General features: G+C 30.7%; 1 protein-coding gene, 1 long non-coding RNA gene and 1 other non-coding gene across 3 annotated transcripts; 2 read left to right on the forward strand and 1 right to left on the reverse strand.

Moving 5' to 3' along the window:
• The first annotated feature begins 4,407 nt into the window (after window positions 1-4,407).
• Window positions 4,408-5,431, forward strand: LOC126670518 (uncharacterized). The gene is made up of 3 exons (XR_007638746.2): window positions 4,408-4,608; window positions 4,829-4,918; window positions 5,008-5,431. It is a non-coding gene; the product is annotated as an uncharacterized LOC126670518 (long non-coding RNA).
• Window positions 5,432-8,730: 3,299 nt separating this feature from the next.
• On the reverse strand, window positions 8,731-9,434 carry LOC126669726 (uncharacterized). The gene has a single exon (XM_050363272.2). The coding sequence runs from the start codon at window positions 9,320-9,322 to the stop codon at window positions 8,957-8,959; it is 366 nt and encodes a 121-aa protein (XP_050219229.1). The 5' UTR covers window positions 9,323-9,434; the 3' UTR covers window positions 8,731-8,956.
• Window positions 9,435-11,722: 2,288 nt separating this feature from the next.
• Window positions 11,723-11,794, forward strand: TRNAC-GCA (transfer RNA cysteine (anticodon GCA)). Its single transcript has one exon. It is a non-coding gene; the product is annotated as a tRNA-Cys (tRNA).
• The last annotated feature ends 8,651 nt before the right edge of the window (window positions 11,795-20,445 follow it).

Consider the following 20,445-nt stretch of genomic DNA (forward strand, 5'->3'; position numbering starts at 1 on the left):
AAGTCTATTTAGTTATTCACGAGGAACTAACCAAATTCGAATCTTGAATTTATAAATAAGTATTTTAAGATTTGATGCTTTAATCGGGTTGTAATCAAAGTACGACCACATGGTGTAATTGATATAACCTCTACAACTACGATTATGAAGATCAATATGGAAACCATAAAAATTCAAGCGAGAAAGATATCAAGAACTACTTCTTAATTAAGTTCAATCTGAAAATTGAGATAAAAAAACCCGAACTTGTTGTTTGTTGATAAAAATGTGTGTAACTTCAATACAATAAAGAGAGAATTAGCTAATTACCTATATTAGAAAAATATTAGCATTTGATAACCTTAAAATTCTAACTTGATTTACATACCCCAAGCATGCCAGCTACTTATGTTTTTACTCCGCGCTTTATTTTTTATACTCCACTTATACCTAATATGTTTTATCCATGGTTTCTTCTTCTTCTTCTTCTTCTTCTTCTTCTTCTTCTTCTTCTTCTTCTTCTTCTTCTTCTTCTTCTTCTTCTTCTTCTTCTTCTTCTTCTCATCTTCATCTCATTTAAAGTGAAAAAAACAATAACAAACCAACAATTAAATTCAAAATCTTCAATTCATAACAATTCAACAAATTGATTTTTCTAATTCTATCATTACTTTTTAAAAATTTATTGTGACTTTCAAATTTAATTTCGATCCGCTCGAATTTTTAATTCGTAATCAAATAGTTTCAAATTTCACTTCAAATTCAAATCTAACGATCATAACTTTCTCCAAAAACAAAGAAAACTGTAAATTATTAATTTATTTGTTCTCATTAAAAATCTATTAAAAACGGTTTCAAACAGTTTCAAATACAGTTTCAATTGCAGTTTCAAACCGTTTACAAAAATTTCAAACAGTTTAATACAGTTTCTAAAAAACGCTTTTAAATAGTTTAAAAAATAACAGTTTCAAAAAACAGTTTCAAACCGTTTACAAAGGTTTCGAACAGTATAAAACAGTTTCAAACCATTTACATAGGTCTCAAACAGTCTAAAAAGTTTCTAAAAAACACTTTCAAACAGTTTAAAAAATAGGAGTGTTTTGTACAAATTCCTCTACAATAAATGGCTCAGCTACTTATAGTCATAAGAGTCATAACTAAGCTAACAGTCCATAAGATGTTAACATTTTTATTTTGAAATAAACATAAAAAAGTCCTAATCTAATTTAGCTATCAGCAAGTCTTCATACTCGGATATGGCCTTCTAAAATATTCCCCTTGGGCTTGTGGCTGTTTCTTCTTGGACTAACATGTCTCCTTGAAATTCTCCTAGACAGGACCTGTTTTTAGGCCAGTGCAAACAAGAGTATATGCTAAATATAAAAAAAGATATTAGAATTTTCTTCAAACGGAAAAGAGGACAATATTAGTACTCATAGGTACACTTAAAAGTCAAAATTTCTAATTCGGATAAAATTAACGATTTTAAAAGGTTAGGATATAATTAATAGTAAACGCAGAGGTGATACATATTTTAAACATTTGACTATTATTTAATAGTTTAATATCCATAAGAGAATACCAAATTTATTATGACTTATGCAATGTATAAGCGATGAGCATCAATCTGCTAAGTCGTGGGTTTAATTCCTCCTTTAAGCCCTTCTCCCTCCTCAATTACGAAAAAAGTATTTATGTTATTATTGTAATTTATACTTCAGATTTTATTTTTTAATGGGTATAAAGTCTTTAAGTTATTTTATTAACTGTTTCAACTACAGTAAAAAATATATTAATACTTCTCAGTTTTATTATTTCTTTAGTGTTTTGTGAAAGATTGTGATCCCTTGATATTTGCTAGAAATTTTTGTAACAAAAGATATAGTTCAGTGACCATTTTGTAACAAAAGTTTGCTTAGTGCCCTTTCTGTAGTTTGAAAAAAGCCTGGTGACCTGTAGAGTTTAATATCCATCGTTTCTAACATAATTGTCTTTGATAATCCGCAAGTATACGAGGTAAAATCACGAATTCAGATTCAATACTATATAAAATGGTTTATATTTGATTAATTTACGTTTATCCTGCTAAACCGTCAAATTCTTCAATGTTTTAAACATTTTAAAAGCGGATTTGAATGGGTTATTATTGATTTGGCGAGTGATCGCATAGCCTATGCTATGCAGTCGTAGAACGGTCATTTGAAGCGGGTTTAGGCATTTCGCCTTAAATTCGAACGGTTTGTCTAAAATTGATTTAAACGGACTTTAAACCATACACGAGAACGTTTAAATGATTAAAAGAGCAATGCAATGAAAAATAATCGGTTTAGTAAAATATTTCGACGTTTTAATCAAATTATGGATTGTTTAAAACGATTAAAAAAAGGGCTAATCTCTTTTTAATACTAAAGTTTTGTGGGTTTTGTCAGTTAGCCAAACTTTTTAAAATCGTCAGGATTAGCCATTTTGGGATATTTAGAACCTTTTCTAGCCATTTCTTTTTTGAATTTAACCCTACGTTACATGTAAAATTAGTCTATTTCACTTGTCTGACTACCGTATACTTGTGATAAATCTCCTAACACTAATCTATATGTGTATACCTAGATATAGATGACCTTTTAGTATTGATTATTTCTCATAATTCCTAGGCTGGCTATTTTTTTGGAATAATTGAGACTTTGGTCGCCTACGAATTTGCTTGGATTCGGTCTGATCACGTGACAATTAATATGTATTTCTAGTGGCTATCTCTATCTAATCTTTGTTTTATGAGATGTTATAAACTTCCCTGACTCTCCCTCTAGTAAGGTTTGATCTTCCTTCTGATTTTTCTGACATTCCTCTTCCCCAGGCTTTTCCAAATAAGCTTTTAGTTTAGTGGCGTAGGCATAGGCTGAAGCCAAATCTTCCGACCATTGAAGATGTTAATCTAACTTCTAGTGTCTACTATAGAGAGTGGGTTTACCTACAAGACAATGATCTTTCCATTTTCGAAAAGTGTAATCAATGTGATATTTTAGACCGACTTAGTTTTATCAAAAATGGACCGTTCTGATTAAACCTATAGGTCAATCCATCCCTACGTATATCATGAGTTGCTTTGCTTTGCCTATTTTCTTTTGCACTGAAATGTAAAGTGTTTTTACTAAATTGGTGGAGTGGATCGGAAGATAGATGGAAAATCTCGTGGTTTAGCTTGTGGCCAATATATGGCTAAAAAAGATGTGTGTCTTGGATTCAGTGACTTTAGACCTTTTATCTTGGCGATGCTTGCGAGACAAGCTTGAAAATTGGTTCATAACTTGAAATCCCTTTGTGCGAAGGTTCTCCAGGAAAATTATTTTCCAAATTCTGATTTCCTACATGCTAGGTTTCAATAAGGGTCTAGTTTTAATTTGTAGAGTATTTTGAAGGGAAAAAGAGTGTTAGAGGGGGGGGGGGGGGTCTTGCTTGGAGAATTGTAAACGACCATTCACTTGACGTCAGAAGAGATAATTGGTTTATTACGGCTGATTATATGAAACCGGTGGGGCAGACTCAAAATTCCAGAGGACTGTATGGTTGCTTTTTTGTGATAAGAATTCGGCTAGTGTGGAAAAGCTTAATTAGGTTTTTCTCTGATGAGAGTTTATTACACTATAAAAAATCCTATTAGTAATAGGCTACCTCTGGATAAATTGTTATGGCGTCCGAAGAAAAAAGGTTTCTAGTGAGTCAAATCCGGGTATTATCAAGCTCGTAAATTGGTGGATAGAGGTAGAGCAACCCGTTTCGGTGATTCGACAACATAGAACTTATGGAGTTAGTTTGGTGGTGTTCGGTGTAACCAAATGTCAAACATGTTCTATGTCGTATTAGTCAGGAGTCTTTGGCCTCTAATTCCAATCTTTCGAAGAGAATGCAAACGTTGCCAAAAACGTGTCAGAGATGTAGTCTTAGCAACGAGACCGATGCTCATGCCCTTAAAGAGTGCGAGGAGGTTCACAGATTTTTGTTATTGTGTCCGTTGAGTCTGTGTGTTGATTTTTTACCGAGTACTAATCTAGTTGATTGCATGGCATCTATGTTTAGGTCTTTAAAGTCAAAAGACATCCAACTATTTGGTTAAGTTTTTGGACCATCTAGAACAATTAAAATAATATCGTACTAATTAAGAATTTATTGATTTCAAATTTTAGATGCATGTGTTCTAATTAAGAATTAATTGATTTTGAATTTTTTGTTCCAGGAAATTCTAGATTTGTAGCTAATCTAACCCTAAATCGTTGCTATATCAGGTATTCAATTTTCTTTGTTGCTTTGTATACATTTTTAGGGTTTATCATTGAATTATTGTTTAAAACAGTTTTGAAACATAAACCAATTTTGTATTAATATTTAAAAAGATTTGAATCTTAATTTATTTAACTGTTTCTCGCACTTTTCAATTTCATCCATATGTTTTGTTATCTCATTTTCTGCTTTGTCTCAGCAAATCCTTATGTATTGCACCTGCAGCTTCATTTTTGTATTAATGATCAAATTTCTTGTGTTAATTGAACTCTAATAATACATCATCATGATGCATATGGGATTGCGGTTGCTTCTTTGCCCACTTAGTTCTAACATTGTGATTCGATCTGCATGGTGAGGGCTTTTGTTTGATCCATAAATGTGTTCTTATGTTTTTGTTTCATTAAAGTAGTTTCTTGCTGATGTACCTATAATTGATTTTTCAATTCCTGGAACTTATTGTAAGCAGTATCAAGTAGTTACCTCTAGCCTTGAGTTTAATCTCTTAGTCATATGCAATTAGCAATCTTTTTTTAAATCATTTAATTCTTAATTAGAACATATTTTTATTTAGTGCAAGATATCAGTGCATATGCGTTAGAAGATAGTCCAAGGTCCATATCAATCATTCCGTGATGGATTTTTTATGGGAGGCATGTCTCAGGTATGTTCATTAACTTCATGCACAAAAAGTTGATTCTATAGATTCTTTTGCTGGTACTTATTTTCTTGCGTCGTCGGGCATTGAACCAGGATTTCCTGGGTGATGATTTTAAAAGACTTTCAAGCAAGCATGACTCTACAATTACACACACTCTCAGTTGTTATATATTAGTAGCATTATGTTGTTAGGGACATTGATCGAGTGTATTATCCTGTTCTTTTTTGGGGGGTCCTGCAATTGGATCTAATTTTCTCCAAATCAATTTTCTTTTGCCACTGTTTTTCTTGTTGCTTAATTTCTGTTTATCATGATTGTGAATTCAATTATATCGCAGCTCATAACGTTGTAACCGGAAAAGCACCCGTAACTGACGATGAAGAGCAGCAGAAATTCGACACGTATAACCACATGACTAGAAAGACGGGCTAGAAATGCCAGTCAGCAGAAGGTCCATCACGGCCTCATATAATTCAGGAGCAGAGCGGCCGATTTCACACCATGACATAGACAAAAGAAGGTCTAGTTTAAAGACTCAATGATTTTAATTCTCTTTTTTATTTTGTTTTGATATGCTCTGTTTATGATGCTTGTACAGAAAAGAAGTGAGCTCTTCACAATCTTATGAAATATCGACTGTTGATTAATAACTGTTGAAAGTATTTACTATTATATTTTTTTGGTTTCTGGTTGCAGGGTGCTGCTCGTAGCTCGGTTTTGAACTTGGTAAACTATGGAAGTAAGCAGCTTTAATTTTTTTGACTTCATTGAAGCTTGTTTACTTATGTTTTCCTTTGTATATATTAAGGTGATTGATTTTGTTATTTACTAGAATGTTTTGTGCTTCCTCTGATAGTCATAATTGGATCTGTAGTTCACAAACATAGAACGCAGAAGATGACGGAAAATAACACAGAGATTATTTTATCCAATGAACGATCCTTGAAGCCTAGAAGATAGTTTGCTTCTTTTTCAGTTAATTACTGTATTATGAGTTTCAATTGATTGATTATAGGAATGTTTTAAGTAAAATTAATCAATTTAATTATTCAGCAGTAAATGTGTGGTTCTTTGGCTTAATGCAGGTCCGGGATGTTTTACCTATATTTTTTTTTGAATTTTTTTGACAGTAGGGGCGGTTTGGACCGCCCCTCCGTTTTTCAAAAGTTCCGGACAGTAGGGGCAGTTTGAACTGCCCCTTCATTTTTAAGAATTTGTTATTGTAGGGGCGGTTTGAACCGCCCCTACATTTCCGCCCCAAAAAAAACCATATGCTAAAACCGCCCGCACAGTGTAGTGGCGCCGGGATAAACGGCGGTTTAGGGGCGGGCTATAAAATGCTGTTACTGCTTGTAGGGGCGGTTATAACCGCCCCTACTGAACAAAAAAACCGCCCCTATATGTAAATTTTGTTGTAGTGCGTTTTTGAAAAAGGTCGCCTTCTTCTTTGTTGTTTTGTCATATTTCAGCTACGATTTGTGTTGATGATTCCTCGATCCAGGCGCAAACGACGGCTGTTGGAGTTGATGATCGGTCTTGGAAGCCTCCTCCCTCAAAGTGGTGAAAGTGAACACTTATGTGGTTCTCTATGGAAAAAAAGTACTCGGTCGCTGGGGCTGTTTGCAAAGACCATACAAGTGTTATGATTAAAAGCGGAGTGGCTGGCCTGAAATGTATGATTAACGTTGCGATTGCTGAAGCTATGGCAGTATTAGTTGGGTTGAAGCTAGCTGATGTATTAAATTGTGTTGAAATGATTATTGTATCGATCTGACTCAGAAAGGTGATTCATAGACTTTTAAACACAGACAATGCTATCGACCATGTTCAGCTTGTGATTGATGATTTTTTCACTATCTTAATTGATTGTTCAATTTGTTTTCATTATGTTAGAAGAACTTGTAATCATGTTGCTCATGTCATTGCTAATTGTGGCATGTTTATTGGGAGAGATTGCTCAAACGGGGAATTTTTTTTCGGTCTATAAACTTGTTAATTTGATTTCTTGATTAATAATAGGCAATTAAAAAAGGAAAAATTATTGCACTCAATTGTTGCGCCATGTCATTCGTGTAACAAACTAATGGTGCCCTAGTCATGTGGAAAAACTAATAATAAAAAAATTAAATAATCTATACTACATATAAAAGCACGGATGGGGGGGGGGGGGACAGGCAAATTTACTGAATAATCCTTTTCAGTTTACTACTAAATAAAGGTTTTATAGTCATTAACTAATTAGTTATTTAATTAATCACTATTGTAATTAAAGTCCTAATTAAAATAGGTAGCTAAATTATCTCCAATTTAGTTTTTATTTTTAGTTTTAGTATGTAAAAAACAACTAAATTGTCTCCAAATTAGTAGGAATACTTATCTTTTTGTTTGATTGAACTACAAAATTAAAATACTATATTTGATCAATATATTATTATTTAAATTTATATCTTATTATTTTAAAGATATTATTAATAAAATTAAGTTAATTATTTAATATGTTCATTGACGAGTTATGTTACGGGCCACGTGCATAACACGTAAGCACGGATGGAGGTAGGCATATTTACATTAATGTCTTTTTTACTTTATAAAATATAATTATTAATTAAAAAAATATTGAGATAATTATTAGAGTCAATTAGAGTTAGAATAAAATACTTATAATCTATGTCAAAATAATTTTTTGGAGTAATAGGATTTTTATCCACTGCAAACTACAAGACTTTAACAACGAATTCCAATTTGATTTGAGTAAGAACATTCAAAACTCTAACAAAATTGCCTTTTTAATCACCTATAAACACACTTCATATTCGTATATGACATTGACAGTACCAGTTTTTCTTTTTATAATGACACTGTTAATGTTAGATTATATGAAATGATAGCAAATGTGGTTTTTATGTATGAATCATGAATGTATGGCTAACTTCCTTATATATTCAATTAGTTCAGTATGCTAATAGTTTTTTAATGAAAAATAAACTACACGCAGAATATAAATTTAAGAAAAAAATAATATATATAATTGAGTAAAATGGAATAATATTTTTATAAATATAAAAACGTGCTTATGCAATAAATATTAAAATCAACAGAATATACATTTATTATTATTACTTTATTTATTAGTAATGGTTACTCAATATAATTAATAGTCTTAATCCAATTTATAAAAATATATTCTAATACAATTTCCAACTAATTTAATATTGATTATAAATAAAAAGATATTAATATAATTATAATAAAATTAATTAATACATAAATTAACAAGTCACATTACGCGCCACGTGCGTAGCACGTAATGTAAAACTAGTAATATAAAAAATTTCTATCGCAAATGTTTATTAGCTTGTTGTAATTATAACATAAAACAACCAATGCATGGGATAAACACTCTTAAAAAAATAAACAGCCCCGCATTGAGTATAATATGGTTTATAGTCTATACGGATAAGATTTGGAATTAAATTTTACAGTCGTCAATCCGTTAAATCACTTTAAAATTTAATTTTACAAAGTGAAAATCTACTAAGATACTTCAAAATCCATTATTATACAATTTACATTGCGATGATATAGTAAATCAATTAGAAGCATTGTAATGATTATAATTTTTAAAGTCTAATATTAAATTTGACAAAAAAATTTAAATTAATAAACTTATGAAAAGTTAAAACCGGATGGATGCAATTAATCCCTACATAAACTTTAGGCTACATTTATTTAATTTGCTTATGGCATTCCTGTTTTTGAACTGAATATGCAAATTAAAGAAAAGGTCAACATTTTAGATTGACCTTAAAAAGGAATAAAGTCAACTTCTTAAATTCTCATTACCAAAACAGAGCTTCAAGGTTTCCCGATGGATTTAACAGATCGAACGTTGCAAGAATTTCCTGCTAATTTTCCAGCAAATAAAAAAATATTGTTGAAAATAAAAATATACTTATATTTTTTTAACTACATAATAATTACAAAACAGCCTTCTACAGCTGCATTAATATATCTAAAAAGAAATTAAAAGAGCACTACAATTTAAGCCATCGACATGTTCGAAAGTCGACTAGGCGTTGGCCGGAAATTCCACCACCGGAGGCTCATTTTCCGATGAGGCGGTGTCAATGCCCTTCTTAAAATTTCTTTACTAGCTTGATGCTTCCTCATTTTATCATTAGGAACAACATAACCGTGTTTGCTACACCTTACAGAACCCGGCTTATTCGAGCATGTACAAATTGATCGTGCTCTAGCCGAAGAAGAAGAAGAAGAAGAAAGAGGAGCTAAATTATAATAATGAATTCTACGAACCCGATTACCCATATTGTTGGATTTTCCGATTCCGGTATCGCTGATCGGAAACGGTAGCCTTTCTCTAGTTTGCTTCTGAGGTAAGGTTTGCATATTTTGTGTGTTTGGTGATAGATTGTTGAGAAGAGATGTGAGTGAGTTTGAGGCTTTTATTGTGTTGATTGGAAAAAACTATTGAGGCATATATTTATTGACTAAATAAATATGTTAGGTTTCGGAAGACTTTTTCTCTAATAAATAGAATTTTCGAAAAACGAGTGTTTGGCTACTTTACTTATAATTTGACCATTTCAATGCTTGGTATTGGCTGGCAGGAAGTGCATAAGAAAATGGTTAGAATGTGGTTTTGGTGAGAAATTAAGAATAGCCTTTGTTTTTTAAAATTTGTTTGATTTGGTTTTGGTGAGAATATAATAGATTTCACACTGTAATTTCAGATTATTTTGTTTAAAACAGAAAAATTATTTTACACATATTTAATCACGTGAAGATGCATATTTTGACCAAGAAACGACTTGGAATGTTAATAATATTAGTTTTTCTCATTTTAGTTTACTCTTTTTATTTAATAACTTAAATTAAAAAAGAAATCTATTTTTCTCATTGTAGTTAATTAAGTTACCATTTGTATCAACTCAGTTTATAATTTGAAAACTAAAACTCATAACTTTTTTTTTATCCTTACCAAACTGTAGTTAATTTGTATAAATGTATAATTTATATATTATTACTTTTTGTTTCTTATTTATTTTTTATTTCTATCAAGCAAACATTAAATATATATGCAGCGAAAATTATGTAATGCTTATTCGAGACAGATATAATAATAAAAAGATACTTCCTAATTATAAAATTATATGCTTGTGATTTCAGTTAACAGTTGTACTAATTGACTTATTTATTTTTATATTATGTGTTACATATTTTTTTTGTTTTGTTATATGTTAATCATGTATATCCCCTGAAAATTCTACTGGGAAATCAAAAACTAAAAACAGATATATAAATTTTCTTGTTACAATAATGATCATAGAAAACAACTTATATCCTACTTTTTTACATAGTGAGATTAACACATATCATATGGATTAGTTGTAACTTGTAGCAATTGGTATTGGAATTATTGTTAATCTCATAATTAGTTAAATTGTACTGTAAATTCATTTGTCATAAATAAAATTAATTCTAAAAATAATTAAAAATAAATCCTGAAATTAATAAATTTTACATACACTAAATATAATATTTTCATTCATAGACTAATTCTACATAATTTATTTGAACCAAACCCACTTTAAAATAGAGAGATATTAATTCTCAAATTGGAATGTAAACAAGTTAATTATAATTAGTTACGAATAATAAAAGGCTTAATCCTATAAAAATATCTCATTATTTCAATACTTTTTGTTTATATTTCAAATTTTCAAAATGATCAATTTTATTCTATTTTTTAATTTGTAGTTTCAATTCTACTCATCATTTCAAATTAGTGATTTTCTGTTTAAAAAATATTAAAATATATACTTCGTATTTGATGTATAATCCCAAATTTTAGTATTTTTTTTAAAAACATTAAAATTTATTTAGACTACATGTCAAATATTAATGACATATTTAAATTTTTCAGAGTAAAAAAAATCCAATTTTAAAAAATAAATATAATTAAAATTGGACATTAATAATATGTCAAAATTGACACTTTGAAAAGTTTGAAATGTAGCAGAAAGATATTATATTTTGAGATAACTAGGCCATAATAAAATAAAAATAACATAAATAAGAAGTTTGTTTATTAATTGCATGACTAATCTTCAGTTTTTCCTTCAAAAATAGGATTATATAATATTTGCATAATAGAAGCAGAAAATAAGCCTAGTTGGATATGACCTATGCATTGTAAAATACTATGTAAATTCCATGATTGATTATTGAAGCTTATTTATAAAGCTATAAGCAAGATAAATTGTTAATAAAAGAAAATTAAAATGTTATAGCTGGACAGGCCCACATGAACTAGCCCAACTACTTTCCAACTCTTTTCTTCTGTAACCCAAAAATCCTAAATTAATTTGATTCTAAAGCATGATCAATGATCAACTTAATAATATACTTTGCCTTAATTTGAAAAAAGAAAATTAATTATTAGTGGGTCATGGCCTAAATCTTCGACTATAAACTTAGTGATTGCCAACCCTATGTCTATCAAATGCCACAACTAGGATTTATAAGGCAACTTTTTAATTTTGAAGAAGAAAAAAAAAGTTGTACCAACTGTCAATTTTGTGTGTAGGAGCCAGAAATTAATTAGATGCTAATTATCCTATCCTAAATTGATTTCCAATAGTTCAATTATGGGATTAAGGATTGTTTAGAAAATTAGTTGGTAGATATGTGTCAACCAATTTAATCACAATCATTTTGGTTCATTGTAGCTTACCTTAACCGGATTTCTTGTTTATTGATCTGAAAATTTTGGAAGATATCACAATTGGGTCCATAGCTCAGTGGTAGAGCATTTGACTGCAGATCAAGAGGTCACCGGTTCGAACCCGGTTGGGCCCTTTTTTTGATTTCCTTTTTTCAGCAAATTGGAAAAGTATATACAATTTTATTTTTTTTGCTTTAGTGTTTGTAAAATCAGAATAGTTTTGAACTTCAAATAAAGTTTAAGCCATCTGCAATATGAAAATTTAGGCCTTCACAGTCTAATTTATCCATTTATGTTTTTGTAATTTAAATTACGGATTTATAATGATTAATTAAAAATTAAAAATTATATTTTAAATATTAGAAATTATAAAAAACTTAATTATGCAAATGAGAGCTAAATTGATATTATTATGCTTCCCTCTAACTTATTTTATGAAATATACCGTTTGAATAAATGATCAATTCACCTCATCAGTTTGGCACGAAACTTCAAATAAAAAAAAGTTAGACAAAAAAAATTCTATAGCTTTGTTTGTCAGTTCAGTTTAATTTCACGTTTATGCTCCTGTTTGCTAAGGACGTGCGAATACAACTCAAATATTCATTAGTAAACAGTACAGACAAAGATCTAATGAAGAAAAGGGTTGAGTACCCCCATCAAAATAAACTAATTGACAAAGTATAACTCCAACAATTCTCTCAAAAAAATGTAGATTGATTCTAAAAAAAATTAAAAATTAAAAAATTTATAAACAAATTAAGAAAGTTTAGATTAACTCTCAAATGCAAAAAGAGTTAAGATCGACTCTTGGATAAATAAAAAGAAAGACGAAATGCCGAATAAACAAAATCATAAAAAGAAGGCTTATAATCAACCACCGTCTTTAATCAGAAAACCCCCTAAATTTCGATTTCACAATCACAAATGTCCTTTTCAAAAATGACTAAAATACCCCTAAAATAATCTAATCAAATCAAACTCAATAAAATCAAATCTAAAATTACCTAATCAAATCTAAAACTATGTAATCAAATCTAAAACCATCTAACCAAACCTAAAATCAAAACCAACCCGTCCGCTGCCATTTTTTTTCGATCAATGTTATTCTGGCGGAGTTGGAGTAGCTCCTCCTCTTCCTCGGAGCAGATCTGCTCCTTGCCTTGTCTACGTCTAAGAAGACGAAGTTTCCTCGTCTGAAAAGACAAAGGTCGTATTCTTAGACGATCAAGTTCTCCGTCTTCTCAGACAAGAAAATGACCCCAACAATTCCCTTGAAATAATCCAGATTGATTCTAAAAATAAATTTAAGGTTTAAAATAACCTTAGCAGAAAATCAAGAGAGTTTAGATTAATTCTCAACGCAAAAACGAGTTTAGATTAACTCTTTGATAAACAAAAAGGAAGGCGAAATGCCCAATAAACAAAATTATAAAAGGAAGGCGAAACGCCAAAAACGAATAAAGGAAGGCAAAACGCCAATAAAATCATAAAAAGAAGGTAAACCGTCCAAAAACAAACAAAAAAAAGCGGGAATGCCTAAAAAGCAAACAAGTCATAACAGGGAGAAATCATACAAGGCGAAAATGCTCAAAAACTAATAAATCATAAAAGGAAGTTTTTACGCCAAAAAACAAACGAATCATAACGGAAGAAATTATAAAAGGCAACTCGCCCAAGAGGAACATATCTTAATAAAGAAAAAGGCGACTGGCCGAAGAGGAACAAATGTTAATAAAGAAAAAGACAACTCACCTAAAAGGAACAAATCTTAATTAAGGAAAAGGCGAATCGTCCAAAAGGAACAAATCTAACAAAGGAAGGCCATCCACCCAAAAATAATCAAAATTCAGGGAAATTCAAACTGAATGATAATTCATAAATAATTCTTCCTTAAACTCAATGCAGACTTATGCATCAGAAAGCTAATCGGATGATCACCGTCCAATTAGCCATCTATATTGTTTTGCAGGTTTAACTACCGTCGAGATGTCCATATCCATAAAAAATGAATATTAAAGTGAATTTCTAAATATATCCAAATGGGGTTATTTTAATTACAAGATGAACGATGTTCAAGCGAAAAATATCTTTATTTCTATAGTTAATCTTGAGTGATAATCAAGTTTGATATATCTTATTGCCTTAAGTAGCTTAAGTGAAGTTGCATTATGAATTTTCTTTTGATAGATAGTTTGAGTGAAGTCCAAATTTACATTTTTGTGTGTTGACCAAGAAAATACTCTTGATTGTGATCCAAGGATATATCGATATGGAAGATCCATGAGTGTTCATAAAAACTTATGAAACCTTCAAAAACAGTCAAATCTCTTTAGTTCGTGTCTACACCGATTTAGAAACGAATTTGAGCATCTGCACTGGTCCATCACTAGTGTAGAAAGCCTTTAAAATTCCTTCTTCTACCTAGGACTACTTTGACTCAGCCTGAAGTCGAGGGCCGGCTCAGCATCTGTCTTGCGTATTTCGATTGATTTGGATTGGGTGTACTTTCCAAGCTGACCTGTTTGATTAGGAACTCCTTTAGCTGTCTTTAGGCATGAAGCAAATCACTTTAATTTGGATATCTTTGCAATTAAGCTCTATTTTATTCATTAACATTCTAAAAATTTTAAGTATTTATATTTTATATTAAAAAAAACAAAAAGAGTAAAGCCCTCCATTTTATGCAACAAGACACTAAAATATACTATATAAATGGTATAAATTAACGTCAAATATATGTTTCTTCTTCAGTTAGCGAGGATCTGAAGCATACAAAGGTTTTATCATTGATGAAAATAGGTAGAAGAAAATAGTATGATGTTGTTATTAATGAGTTGTTCAATTAATGTGAATGATGTGGCTCTAATAAGAAATAGGCCCAATGATAAAAAAATGTCAAACTTTTAATGAAAATTTCATAAAAGTCCAAGCCTTTTAATTTTATCTAATTTGTCCTGAAACGCAATTTTAGTTCAATTATGTCCAACTACACAATTTTACTTATGTGGCGCTGATGTGTGACATGCCACAACGACGCCATATGAGAAAAATCACGTAGTTGAACATTATTGAAATAAAATCATGTGTTTCAGGACAAATTAGATAAAATTGAAAGGTTTGGACTTTTATGAACTTTTTTTCAAAGGTTTGGCCTTTTTTGGTCAGTTGGCCTAAGAAATATTAAGCTTTCTAATGGTAGATAAGAAAATGTTTGATTTAGGGATTTATCAAAAGACGAGGTGTATTAATTAAGAGCTCTTATAAAACTATATTAAATGACTCAGAGTTTAAAGTGTGGAATTAGAACAATGGTCTTTAGAAGGGAATTTGGACGTGACACACTACCCCAAAAGTCAATGATGTGGTTTGGAGGGCTTATAGAAAGGTTTTTCCAACAAGAACTCAGTTGCGTAGTAGGCAAGTTAATATTAAGGTATTGTGATAACTTTGTGAATTAGAAGAAAGACTACAAGGCACATTATTATTAACTACAGAACTATTTAACAATGTTTACTTTCTTCTCTAGTAGGTGTGACGGTTCAAGTTGATGGAACGTTTGCCAATTGGTTGATAAGAATTGGAGTATGAATGCCAGCTAAGCATTTCAAGCATGATTAAATGATAGTTTGAAGTATCTGGAAGCATCAAAATAAGTTGGCGTAGGATGATAAATATGAGTCTTTTTAATCTATCGTTAACGACAATACTAGGGGTTGCTATCTGTCAATATTATGATCAATCAGAATGATGGTGCAGTAGTATGGAGGAATACTAAGCAAGGTTGGCTTAAGATCAATGTAAATGGAGATTATTTGAGAGTGATATATCTGGTGGTTATGGTTGGCTAGTTAGGGACGATGTCGGTTTCTTTCGTGTTTGTATAACCGGTGTTATTACTGTAATAACCCATAAATTTTTAAAGTATTAGATCGTGCCACACGTCCTAAATTGCAAAAATTTAGGTCAAGTAGGTCGGAATTGGAAATTGAGTTGAGAATAGTCGAAATAAGTTTGTTAAGTCGATCGCGAAATAATAATCTTATATGGTAATTATTATTCGTTAAAGCGGGTATTAGCGGGACTAAGGAAAGATTAAGAAAAATAAAATAAAATAAAGTGTAGGTCCCGAGCTAATAATTTTTTATGCTGTCGTCCGTAAAATATTTTTAAGAATTTATTGGTAAAGTTTCGTATAATTCCGATACTATTTTAAAATTGGACATGGACGTTAATTAAGGAATTGAATTAAAGTACGAGATTGAGCTGTTTGAGCCTAAATGTACTTTATCCATTATATATTACTTCATCATCAACTTCATTTTGAAGTTTCAGAAGCTAAATATCATCAGTTCATCGTTAAACTTCGGTGATTCATCGTTTTCCCGTTTCTCGACCAAATTCAACAGTTCTTGTGGCAAAATGATCCTAGAACGAAAGGCTATCAAGGTAAGCTAGTCGGTTTGCTGTTTGTTTGGTTGTATTTGATGGGTTTTTTTTTTATAAAAAAAGATTAGGGTTCGGCGAGATCGTGTCGAGATTACATTTTTGATTCGTTTTTAAGCGTTTTTCTTAAGCTTTTGAAGCATTTAAGTATTGTTTTATTATCAAATATGCTCGGGAGAATGTTAAGCATGTCGGGAATGGATCGTGACGTGTTTTAGTGCAGCTAAGGGCTGCTGCCCCGACCTCACGTCGTGCCAGCCTTGGGCGCGACGCGAGGGTGTGCGTTGCGACGCGAAGGCTTCTTTCGCGGCGCGACACACCTTGACACGATTTTTCAAGGCTTGGCATGACGTACCAAGGCCATACCCGGACTCCCTAGGTCGTTTTTGACCCCTTCCGATGCACAGAACTTGGGCGTAGTGTTTCGCGAATAAATAGGAACATTTGGACTTCGTTTTAGCAAAGAAATGGACGTATGTCGTATCGTTTGACGGCGAGGTTTGAATGTATAGTTCAATGTCAAAGAATTAGGTTTAGTTATAAACCAAAAGTCTATATCGAGGTGGTATGGTCATATCAATAAGCAAAGATTGAATGAAATGAAATTAGACATGGTTAGAACTATATGAGTTACGTATAAGTTTTTCTCATGTTTAGAACGTCTTTAGAATTAGATTTTTACTCGATTTATGTTTGCTTGTTTCCTAAATCCGGCAAGGAAACCAGCTACCGGATCAAGACATGAGGACCCTTGAAAGATCGACTTATTTGGCGCTTACGTATAGGAATATAGAAATAGCGGTCGCTGTGAGTTACACTTTACTTTTGTGTATTATTACGCAATAACTACTTTTGGTATTATAAGTATGATATTAAACTACATCGCATCCTATAGTATTTTATCGATATAAATGAATCAGTGTATTGTATTATCGATTATATAGACTGTGAAAACTACTATATGATCCGGGAAAAACGAGCTACCTATTGGGCGTCAATAGGCTGTGTGATCACTAGTGTTTGAGTAAGTCATAGATAAAAGTTGTATTGATCGTTTATCAGAGTACTCTTATTGATTGTGAATGCGATGCGAGGTCAGTTTGGTTGAACTATCTCGCGGCCTGTATCCAGTGAGTCGCCATGGTTGAATTATCCCGGGACTCCGCTATATTGTTGGACATAAGATGGTATGAGGCATAGTGGTTGAACTATTCTGATGCCCGACCAGATGGTGGTTGACATGGTTGAACTATCCCGTAACCTGCATCCAGATTAAAAGTTTGTATTCATTACAAATACTAGGAATTGTCAAGTTAAGATTGTTTACGAGATCAGGGTTTCGATCAGATCAAGTACTCGAACTATAATATATGTTTTATTATAAATGTAATGTTAATTTATATAATACCTAGTAATGTGTTAACTCACTCAGTATATTCCCGTATACTGACCCCTGACAGTTTTTCCTCTCAGGTGAATAATCTTTCGACGTGACAGACTTCTACCCTTGCTTCAGAAGTCTGTTTAGAAGTATATACAAGGGAGGTTTCTATCGATAGCGCTGCAGTAGTCTAGTCCTAGATGTTTATGTGATTTTGTCAAACGCTTTTATGTATCATTATACTCCGATATGTTGTAAACTAGAATAGTTTAAATGCGTTTTAAACCGTTTGCTTTGATGTGCGAATTAGGGCAACGCTTGATGTGGCATTGTATTGTAAGACCCTAGTTTCTATGTATAGTTTCCAGAATGAGAATAGATGTTTGACATCATATTGTTTAAAAGCTTTTCTGAAAACGCTGGCATGATTGCTATTTGATTTGTGTTGCGAAAATTTTATAGTGGTTTTAGGCTTACTACGGGTTTCAGAGCTATCACTTATATTTTTTAACGCTGGTCGCAGCTCGATATTTTGGGTCCTGACAATTACGCACTGGATAGATGAGCCAGTTTTGGCCTAGTTCTAGGTCAAGTTTGACCGGGCCGGTTTCAGTCCATTTCTTCCTACTCCATCACCTTTGGTCACACTTCATGAAAAATTTGAAATTTTATTGTTTTCTGGTTCAATGCTTTTTGAGTTGTCATCTCCAAAAGCCACCACAATAAAGATATACTTAGATGAAGGCCAAGGATGAATGGTAGGATGACAGTGATGAGTCAATTAATGAAGGACGTGACAGGTATTTGGTAATAGTTAAAATATTTAATAACATTATGTTTTAGAAAAATGAGATTTATTTCTCTTTAGAGAAAGATTTTTAGAATTTTTGTAAAGAGATAAAGAAGGCTCTCGCTTAAACCTCGAGGCACAAGTGAGTTAGTAAGATAATTTTCTAATTTAAGTTAGCTTGCGTATTCGAACCCTATTCATATATGCTACCGTTTGAAACTTTGGATCAGAGTTTTCCTTTCCGTAAGGAACCTATCCGGATTGAGTGTGAATTAGTCTAAATGTGAAAAGTTTAAAGGTATCGTCTCATAGTTAAGACCCGTTCATGAAACCTCATGGAATTACCAAAAAAAAAGGTTTTCGCTTGGACTGAAAAAAAAAAACAAATCGGTCAAACCAAATCAATTCAACTGAATCAAACTAAAAATTGTGGTTTGAATAGTTATTGGTTTGATTATGGTTTGAAAAATCAAAAATGAAAATTTTGATTTCGTTCACCGTTTCAAAAATTACAAACACACACACATATATATATATATATATAACTCACTTGTTATTATTAGGTCAAACTATCTTTTATTCTAAACTTTTACATAATTACAATCAAATTAATTAATTTTTATAATTATATTACATTAAAAAGGTTTTTTCAATTATGCCTAAATTTTGAATCTTATTTTTAAAATCCAAATTTTTGCGTCTTTTTCAATTGCGTCAAAATTTTATAGTAATTTTTTTTAGAAGTTAGAAAACTTTTAAAATTTGATCGTAATCGATAAAAGATATATAAATTCAAATTTATCAAAAAAAATTAAAATTTTAGATACAATTAAAAATAGCTTTTCAAATTGGACATATTTGTAAAAATTAAAAAAGTTGATTGTAATGGATAAAAAACGCAAAAAATTAAATTTAAAAAATAATTATGCCTTACTATTATTGTGTTGGAAATTTCAAAATGCATCATCTACTTTCTTAATAACTCTACTTTATATTAGACTGTAAATAGAGTAATAAGTTTTATGATCTTCTTTTAATTCATACTTCTTTCTTTACAATTTTTCTTTTTACTTCTTTTATCTAAAATTCTTACTTTTTTTCTAGGTTTAATTACATAAAAATCCCACCTTTTAATTTCTTTTTTCATTTATGTCTTGATTTAAAAAAAAATTCAATTATACCCTATTTTCTCTACTCGAAACACTAAATTGACCTCTTTTCATTTAAAAAAAAAGATTAAAATAGTCTTTTATTTTTAGCATATATTCTAATTAGACATTAATATTATTGATTGTATAAAAATATCTTCTTCATTTAAAAAAATTCAACTAATAATAATTGTATAATTTTTATTAATTAGTTATCAATAAATTTTTTTAAATCAAAAACCGAAAAAAATTACATAAATTTTTTTATTCATATTTTTTTTTTCAATTCTCTCCTTAAAGAAAGAGCACGAGCTGGTCCTTCTTTCATAGAAGGAAGAAGCAGCAGATCTACTCCTTCCTTCCATGGAAGAAGGAGCTTGAGCAACTCCTCCTTCTTCCATGAAAGGAAGGAGCAGCTCAAGTAGCTCCTCTTTTCATCGAAAGAGAGTTTCCATTGAAAGAGAAGCTCGAGAACGGAAAAATATTATAAAAAAATTCAGTAGCGGATTCGTAAATCGAACGAGTACGGTGGTAGATTGGAAATATTAATTTAAATAATTTAATTTTTAGTAAAATTTCTAAAAACAATTAACCATTGGAACTTATTTGAACAATTTTAAAGTTGAAGAATTTATTAGTATTTTTTAAATAAGAAAAAATATCGTATACCATTTCTATTTAGTTGCTATTAACATTTACATCTTTAAATTATTTAAATCAATTGTACTCTTGGTCGTGGTAGAGGTGAAACATGAAAATCCAAAATAGGATACAATTGAACTTTTTTAGGTCAGGACATAAATACAAAAACGTTACTAATTTTAGTGTTATTTGAAAATAATTAACTTTGACTATTATTCTTCATATTTATACTTGTTATTAATTATTAATTATTCGAATGATAGTTTAAATTGATTTAAAAAAAATTAATGATCAAACCAAATCAAACTATATTTGTTGGTTTGCTATCTATTTGTCTATTTGGTTTGGTTTTAATTTGGCAAAATAGCATATCAATAT

Source organism: Mercurialis annua, linkage group LG2, assembly GCF_937616625.2.
Source record: "Mercurialis annua linkage group LG2, ddMerAnnu1.2, whole genome shotgun sequence".
NCBI lineage: Eukaryota > Viridiplantae > Streptophyta > Magnoliopsida > Malpighiales > Euphorbiaceae > Mercurialis > Mercurialis annua.